Source organism: Scyliorhinus canicula, chromosome 18 (assembly GCF_902713615.1).
Source record: "Scyliorhinus canicula chromosome 18, sScyCan1.1, whole genome shotgun sequence".
Classification (NCBI taxonomy): domain Eukaryota; kingdom Metazoa; phylum Chordata; class Chondrichthyes; order Carcharhiniformes; family Scyliorhinidae; genus Scyliorhinus; species Scyliorhinus canicula.
The window spans coordinates 29,881,684-29,890,980 of record NC_052163.1 but is presented as its reverse complement, the minus strand read 5'-3'; the positions used below and the strand labels follow the sequence as shown (position 1 = coordinate 29,890,980).

The following is a 9,297-nucleotide window of genomic DNA, read 5'->3' as shown; positions in this document are numbered from 1 at the left end:
AAGAGATTAATTTTGCCCGTTTAAATCCAGGCCATCCTTTGTGTCTTGCCGTCAGACATATCCTTTTTATATTGCTGTGCTGACTTGCTTATTTCATATTCATTGTTTGAATTCAAAAGTAGTACCTGCAATGTAGCACGGCAAACTTTATGAATTTAGTAGCTCATTGCAGTTTACGATAGTCAGTGTTACCTGGTTGGGCCTGCATCAATACCAGATGGTGAAGTAAATGTTTCTATAATTCACATTTCGAGAGAAATAGCTTATTGTGAAGGTGCACTTGCTCGTGAGGTTGTTTACAGCCAGTTTGTGCTCAAATGATTGAAGTATATAATTTTAGTAATCCATTTGTAGACTTCAGTTACTTTTATCAGGTTGTGCATTTAATAATAGAATAATTCTGTATTATTGTGTAATCGGAAAAGCAATACTCAGCATGATGTTGAATTTGTGTCACGAGGACAAAATAGTCACTTGGTAGTACAGAATTTGAGTATTGCTGAAAAAGGCTTTAAGTTCAAACCAGGGCGGAAGTGCTCTGAACTCTGCAGCACAGTGGTTAGCACTGTTGCTTCACAGCTCCAGGGTCCCAGGTTCCATTCCTGACTTGGGTCACTGTCTGTAAGGAGTCTGCACCTTCTCCCTGTGTCTGTGTGGGTTTCCTCCCACAAGTCCTGAAAGACGTGCTTGTTAGGTGACTTGGACATTCTGAATTCCCCTTCTGTGTACCCAAACAGGCGCTAGAATATGGCGACTAGGGGCTTTTCACAGTAGCTTCATTGCAGAGTTGATATAAGCCTACTTGTGACAATAAAGATTATTATTATTAGATGTTCTGAAAAAATGCTGAGGCTATTTGCTATGAGTTTTATTTTATGTTCATATTGTAATGTTACTAATTGCAGGAAAAGTGACTCTTTTGGAAGAAACAGCCCTAAATGACTTTAGGAAGCAGGTAAAGAAATATGCAGAGGTTGAAGATACAGAGACAACATTCCGTCTTTCTCCCGAAGACATTTACAAAGAGCTGCGTCTGCGTGGCTATGAATATGGAAAAAACTTCCAAGGAATCTTAGAATCTAATAATGCTGGTAAGTGCCATTCTGAAACTTTGTGCTTTCAAAAGGGGCACATTTAACACACAACCTGAAGGAGACTGAATCGTAATGTATTAATCTGTCTTGTGCCAGGCGATAAAGGGAAGTTGCTGTGGTCTGGGAACTGGGTGACGCTTCTGGACACCATGTTGCAGATGATTGTGGTCGGACTGGCTGGTCGCAGTCTGAGAATACCAACACGTATCCGCTCTGTGTGCATCGACCCACAACTTCATGAAGAGAGAGCCCAAGATTACAAAGAAAACAGAAAAGGTTGGGGATGCTTACTATGATAAATTTGGTAGTGCAATTTGAATATTTAACCTTCAGGGATGTTATGTGATTGGTATTCAACTTAAGTCTGTATGGCAGGTGGTGAGCTATAGTCCATTTGCTTAGTAACTGTGCACGATGATATAAAGTTTTGAATTTACCTAAGTTTTTGAAAGTTAAATAGAACAAAACACAAACTGAGTGGCACAGTGGTTAGCACTGCTGCTTCACCGCTCCAAGGACCAGTGTTCCATTCCGGCCTCTGTTCCCTCTATGTAGTTTGCACTTGGTGTGTCCGTCCGTCCTCCGGGTGCTCCGGTTTCCTCCCACAGTCCAACAATGTGCAGGTTAGGTGGAGTGGCCATGCTAAATTGCTCCTGGGTGTCTAAAAAGGTTAGGTGGGGCTACTGGCTTTTGGGGATCGGGTGGAGGTGTGGTCTTAAGTAAGGTGCCCTTTCAAGGGCCGGTGTAACTTGATGGGCTGAATGGCTTCCTTCTGCACTGTAAATTCTATGATTATGTTCTGAGATTCAAACAATTTGGCTACTTTATCAGGCTGCCAACAGACCACATCCTTTTTTAAAAAAAAAGAAAGATCAGGAGAAAAATGAGCAAAATGCTGGAATCTGAAACAAGATGAGAGGATGCTGGAAAAGTTCAGATCTGGCTCTTCGTCAGAACTGAAGGGAGGAAGAATGTGTTTGATATTAAACTGTAACTGTGAGAGATTGCAACAAAACGTAGCAACTTTTAAGAACAAACAGCAGATGGCTTGGTGGGGGAGAAGGAGTTTGCATAGAGGCAATACCTGTATGGGATATTTTCTTCGATCCTAACCCCATTTGCAAGCACTTGGCCCACAGACTGGAAACATTAACTCTGCTATCTCTCCTCACAGATGCTTTTTGCTCTTAAAAGGCTCATTTTTCTAAAGCTGCTTTTGCTTCAGTTGATGGAGATTTGACAATGCGTTGATCTTTACATTCTGCAATAAGTATAATCTTCAACTTGCAATGTTGCAAAAAGCTACATTAGCATGTTGTTCAGTAAAATTTGTAAGACATTGCTGAACTTCAACTAAAGTCATTTCTAAAACGTATTCATAGAGCAGCAGAAACCATTGACCAGTTTCAATACTGGCATGTGGCATAAAGAAATGATTCTGCAGAATGCCATATTTTATATTTTGCAATCTGTGCAGACCTTTAGTGATGAGATCAGTAATGGAACTGAGGTTCTTGATTCGAACAGGCTTGTTTTGTTGATTTTTCTCTCCGCCTCTTCCTTCGCAGCTGTGGATGTCGTTGTGAATCGTTGCCTTGACAACATTATAGCCGGAGGAGTCCAGATCACCGGGTTGCATGCAACGGTAGCTCCACGCCGGCAACAGCAGCAGACCCAACCGATTCTGCAGGAGTTCCACTTCAGCCCATACTTGGAGAATGAGTGTCTAATTGGGAATGAGAAGCTTCGCTCCTGTCTCGCACAGTGCAAAGGTGAGCAGGTATTCCGGAGAATGAATATCACTGGTTTAAAAGAAAAAAATGGGAATAAGGAGCGGGATTCTCCGGTTTCCCCCAGCTGCGTGTTTATCGGTGTGGCGCTGTTCGCTGCTTGGCATTTCCCACTGCAGCCGCCCCACGCTGCCGGGAAATCCATGGGCGGGGGTGCACTGCCAGCGGGAAAAGTGATTCGCAACGGCCGGAGAAGTGTTCATCAGCACTATCCCTAAAGGAATCAAACCGGTAATAACTGAGCAGATTGCAGTCTCATTTCTGCCTTTATGTCCCACTACCCTCCCCTTGCGTTTACATTTTCTTAGGCTGCACATCATCCCAAACTACAAGAATTGTACTTCCAGGCCCCTGATGCTGCTAATGAATGACTGAGATGGGATGGGAACTAACCAGCTGACTTCTCTCCTTCTCCAGGGGATATGCCTGGAAGTTTGTATGTTTCTGGTGATGACTTGTTTAAAATGAGGAACTGACTGTGTGGACCATTCTGCAGCGCATTGGAGCACAGAACCTATTTTTGCTACCTCTAGTTCCACCTGATTGATGTTCCTGATTTCAGCCCCCTCCTGATTTTAAACATCTGCTTTTCCAGGTTTTGTGCAGAAGCTGCAGGACAAGTTGTCCAATCATGGCCTGAAGCTTTCTTTCTCTGGCCTACCGACTGGTATAACCGCCACTGCTGGAACCACCGGCACGGAGAAGGGACTACTGCACATGCTCCATGTACTGTGTGGCTTAGACCTGAACGGGAATCTCTGGTCAGAACTGCAGCAGACAGTGGAGACTGAAAAAGGTTGTCTACATGAAGATGAGTTACTGAATGGATTACTGGATAGCCCAGCATTGAAATCCTGTCTGGATATCTCCCTGGAAAACACCACTAGCAAGAAGATGAAGATTATAGAGGTAAAAGGCATTTTTTTTTTTTGTCTAGGAAAGTATTTTGGACGCAACTCTCGTGGTAGCGCCTTACCCCAAGTTTAGGATAGAGGTAGGGAAAAGGATTGGATTCGGAAGGGAGAGGTCATGTTTAATCAATTTGCTGGAGTTCTTTGAGGTGATGTGGTGGACAAGGATGAGGGTGTGCATATTATCTACTTCAAATTCAGGAACACATTTACCACTGCCAAATATCACGGGTGAATTCAATAAGGTTTGCACCCATGGCACAGATGGAGGGAAAGATGGGGGGTGTGGGTGGGTCTTTGTAATTGGGTGGGTTGACCTCAAACCATGACATTTTGGAAGAATCCAGTGAGTTGTTTCCCATTTTTATCAGAGCTCAGCATGTTGGGGGGGGTGGGGGGGGGGGGGGGGGGGGGTAAAATGTGATTGAGAAGTCGAGTCCAGGAATGGTGTTGGTCTCCAGAGTGATTTTGAAGCGTTGGAAACACGTATCAATTTTTCTGAGAGGAAGCTTCAATAATGGTTCTATCCAATCACATGGCAGTCCTGACAGCATTGAGGAGACAATGCATCATGTTAGTCAGACTTGGGCAGCAATTTTACAGCTTAACAGAAGAAGTGGATGCTAAATTGAGAGTTTGTTGTTTTTAAGCCATTTTTTTTTATATAGTGGTAGCTTTTTGCTCCCTTCCTTTGCAGCCTGTCCAAATGCTTACCGGATCCTCCGGTTCAGAAAGACATGCTTGTTAGGTGAATTGGACATTCTAAATTCCCCCTCTGTGTACCCGAACAGACGCTAGAGTGTGGCGCACAGTATCTTCATTGCAGTGTTAATAATAAAGATTATTATTATCCCTGTGGTTGATGACTGGGGTACCTAACCATGTTAACGCTAAAAGTGCTGTGATGGTTCATAAGATATGATTGGGTTAGCAGCCATTTGCTTCTGAACCAATCAAAATGATTGAGACTGTAAAATTTTATAATTTAGCAATGGTGATTGTGTATGAAAAGTCTGAGCAAATGCAACGTTAGCCCCAATGCACTTCTGCTTTTTTTTTTAAGCTGTATTGTTTTACTTTGACTCTGCACATACCAAGGTATCGGGATTTGATTTTGACTGCTCAGGTTTTGGGCGGTGGACCATGTGGAAAGCCATACTCGTAGGCCTCTAATTCAGGCTCAGGGTATTTTAAATTCCATAGGTCATTTGATTGATATCATCTTTATCAGACTCTTCACTTTAATTTTTTCATAGTAGCTACTGAATGGGCATTGCCAGTAGGGCATCAAGATCAAAATTGACAGGTTACCATGTGGTTTAATGCTGGTAATGAAACCCAAAATTTTAACAGGAGCCAATGGGAATGGGGTGAAAAGTCGAATTGATCGATTGGTTGAAATCCACCTCCAGGTGTTGCCTATGTGCCTTTTTTGTGTGCAATGGCTTTGAGAAATTGAGGCAAATAGAACATAGAACATAGAACAGCACAGAACAGGCCCTTCGGCCCTCGATGTTGTGCCGAGCAATGATCACCCTACTCAAACCCACGTATCCACCCTATACCCGTAACCCAACAACCCCCCCTTAACCTTACTTTTTAGGACACTACGGGCAATTTAGCATGGCCAATCCACCTAACCCGCACATCTTTGGACTGTGGGAGGAAACCGGAGCACCCGGAGGAAACCCACGCACACACGGGGAGGACGTGCAGACTCCACACAGACAGTGACCCAGCCGGGAATCGAACCTGGAACCCTGGAGCTGTGAAGCATTTATGCTAACCACCATGCTACCGTGCTGCCCGTACATTAGAGGAATAGGGTTGTTTGAAAAATAAATGTTTTGATGCCAATGAAAACTAGAACCAGTTTGACCTTTATGGTTGGAGCATCAACCCTTAATTTTCCCATTCAGTAACCCAATGGTGTATCTTGTCATGTGCCAACGTGTTTTGCTATTATTTGCTATACAAATCTGTGCTGCTTAATCAAATATAATTAGCGGTGTCAAAAATTTTCCATTTGAAATTGAATCTGCGCCTACACCTTGCACAATCTAGTGTCTGGTCTCCAGATGTGTCTGCAGTTTATTAGATTGAGCAACACATTTTACATTGAGCAAATCATGCTGTTGGTGAAACCTTCTTAACACTAACAGATCTGATTTTTGAAATTGTTCTTCCTAAATTTCTGGGGCCATTTGGTGACCCATGCGACCTATTCGAGAACCAAAGCACGTATAAAGGGAGGTTAACTGAAATGAATAGTAAAAAGGATAACGTGCTGCCTCGCCACCTTGATCTGAATTTCCTGTCTGTCCTTGCAGCACTGTGGCTGGTGTCTCCTCCTCCGAAAGCTGCGATTGATATGGTTTTACAGAACTAGGGGCAGCACGGTAGCATGGTGGATAGCATAAATGCTTCACAGCTCCAGGGTCCCAGGTTCGATTCCCGGCTGGGTCACTGTCTGTGTGGAGTCTGCACGTCCTCCCCATGTGTGCGTGGGTTTCCTCCGGGTGCTCCGGTTTCCTCCCACAGTCCAAAGATGTGCGGGTTAGGTGGATTGGCCATGCTAAATTGCCCGTAGTGTCCTAATAGTAAGGTTAAGGGGGGGGAGTTGTTGGGTTACTGGTATAGGGTGGATGCGTGGGTTTGGGTAGGGTGATCATTGCTCGGCACAACATCGAGGGCCGAAGGGCCTGTTCTGTGCTGTACTGTTCTATGTTCTAAGAATATTAAGTGTTCCAGAATTGAGGCAGTTAATTAGAGTTGAGATACAGGTGAACCATAATCTAGTTGAATGGTGGAACACGCATGAGTGATTGTTGGCCTCTCCCTGTGCCTGTGTTCCAGCCTTCCCAACCCATTGGTGTCCACTGAGTAGCAGTAGGAATGTCCCTAAATACACCAAATGAACGGAGAAGTCCTGGTTGATCCAGAGGTGCAGACAGAGCAGGCATTATCACCTTTTCACGGAACCTCTCCCCAAAGCAGACTGTGACATCAGGTGGCATTTGAACAGTGTTGGAATTCCTTTTTTGAAATAAAGGGCCAATTTAGTGTGGCCAATCCACCTACCCTGCACATCTTTGGGTTGTGGGGGTGAACCCACGCCAACACGGGGAGATTTGCACAGACAGTGGGCCGGGATCGAACCCGCAGCAGTGCTAACCACCGTGCCGCCCCACAAGTGTTTGAATTCCTGACTAAAAATCATGTTGGAATTCTCTTCATGAGTATGTGGAATTTGCTGGCTTGGCATGTTGCCCATCCCTAATTTCCCTCGAGAAGGTGGTGGTGCGCCACCTTCTTGAACCGCTGCAGGCCATCTGGTTAAGGTGCACTTACTGTGCTATTGGGGAGGAAGTCCCAGGATTCTGGCTAGCGATTATTGTCAAGTCAGGATGGTAAGTGACTTGGAGGGGAACCTCCAGATGGGGTACCCATGTTTCTGTTGTCCTTGTCCTTCTAAGTGGTATTGGTTATGGGTTTGGAAGATGCTGTTTAAGGAGCCGTGGTGAGTTTACTGCAGTGCATCTTGCAGATGGTGTACACGGCTGTCACTGCGCGTTGGTGGGGAGGGAGTGAATGCTTGTAGGAGGGATGCCAATCAAGTGGGCTGCTTTGCCCTGGATGGTGTTAAGCTTCAGGAGTGTTGTTGGTCTGCACTCAGCCAGGCAAGTGGGGAATATTCCATCACACTCCTGACTTGTGCTTTGTAGGTGGTTGACGGGCTTTGGGGAGTCAGGTGATGAGTTAGTTACTTATTACAGCATTCCTAGCCTCTGATCTGCTCTTGTAGCCACAGTATTTATATGGCTAGTCCTGTTTCTGGTCCATGGTAACCCCCAGGATGTTGATAGTGGGGGATTCTGTAATGGTAATGCCATTGAATGACATGATTATTTTATTCTCTCTTAATGGAGATGGCCATTGCCTGGCACTTGTGTGGCACAAATATTACTTGTCAGCCCAAGCCTGGATATTGTCCAGGTCTTGATGCATTTGCATGTGGACTGCTTCAATGTCTGAGGAGTCGCAAATGGTGCTGAACATTGTGCAATCATTCGTGAACATCTCCACATCTGACCTTGTGTTGGAAGGAAGGTCATTGATGAAGCAGCTGAAGATGGTTGGGCCTCGGACACTGCCCTGATTAACTCCTACATTGATGTCAGAGACTGAGGTGACTGACCTCCAGCCACCACAGCCATCTTCCTTTTGTATTACTCCAACCAGTGGAGAGTTTCCCCCCTGACTCCCATTGATTTTGCGAGGGTTCCTTGATGCCATACTTGATTAAATGCTGCTTTGATGTCCAGGGAAGCCACTCTTGCTTTGCCTCTGGAGTTCAGCGATTTTGCCCATATTTGAACCAAGTCTGTAACGCAGAAGAATGAGGGGGAAATCGCATAGAAACCTATAAAATTCCAAAAGGGCTAGACAAGGTAGATGTAAAAAGGATGATCCTGATGGTGGGGTTGCCCAGGACGGGGGGATCACAGTCTGAGATAAGAGGTAGACCATTCAGATGAGGAGAAATTTCTTGACCCAGAGAGTGATGAGCCTGTGAAATTCGTTAGCACAGGAAGTGGTTGAGGCCAAAACATTGTTTTCAAGAAGCAGTTAGACATGGAACTTGGGGAGAAGGGGACAAAAGGATATGGGGGAGATCAAGATCAGGCTATTGAGTTGGATTATCAGCCATGATGATGAATGGCAGAGCAGGGGTGAAGCCTCCTGCTCCTATTTTCTATGTTTCTCTGTAATGAGGTCAGGAGCTGAGTGACCCTGGCAGAACACAAACTGAGTGTCAGTGAGCAGGTTATCGCCAAGTAAATGTCACTTGATAGCACTGTTGATGACTCCTCCACCACTTTGCTGATGATGGAGAGTACACTGATAGGGCGATAATTGGCCAAGTTAGATTTGTCCTGCTTTCTGTGTGCAGGACATACCTGGGCAATTTTCCACATTTCTGGGTATATGCCAGCGTTGTAGCTGTACTGGCACAGCATGGCTGGGGGAGCGTCCAGTTCTGGAGCACAAATCTTCAGTAGCGTTGCCCATAGCCTTTGCGGTATCCAGTGCCTTCAGCCGATTCTTGATTATCACGTGGAGTGAAGCTAATTGGCTGAAGAATTGCTTCGGTGATGTTGGGGACCTGTGGTGGAATCCGAGATGGGCCATCCACTCAGCACTTCTGGTTGAAGCTGAAGTGAATGCCATTGTCTTTTGCACAGATGTGCTGAGGTACTCCAACATTGGGGATAAATGTGGAGCCTCCAGTGAGCTTAACTGTCCACCACCACTCACGACTGGATGTGGCAGGACTGCAAAGCTTGGATCTGCTCCGTTGCTTGTGGGACTGCTTAGCTCTGTCCATCACTTGCTGCTTATGTTGTTTGGCATGTAAGTAATCCTGTGTTGTAGCTTCACCAGGTTGACACCTCATTTTTAAGTATGACTGGTGCTGCTCCTGGCATACCCTCCTGCACT

The 9,297-nt window shown here is 45.2% G+C and overlaps 1 protein-coding gene across 3 annotated transcripts in view; it reads left to right on the top strand.

The window, feature by feature from the left end:
- Positions 1–9,297, top strand: part of fasn (fatty acid synthase) — a 103,454-nt gene that overhangs the window by 44,385 nt on the left and 49,772 nt on the right. For all 3 annotated transcript variants that reach the window (XM_038777487.1, XM_038777489.1, XM_038777488.1), the window contains 4 exons: positions 906–1,091; positions 1,191–1,370; positions 2,663–2,866; positions 3,480–3,793. In XM_038777487.1, the coding sequence (XP_038633415.1) occupies positions 906–1,091; positions 1,191–1,370; positions 2,663–2,866; positions 3,480–3,793 (884 nt within the window). The remainder of the gene's footprint in view (positions 1–905; positions 1,092–1,190; positions 1,371–2,662; positions 2,867–3,479; positions 3,794–9,297) is intronic.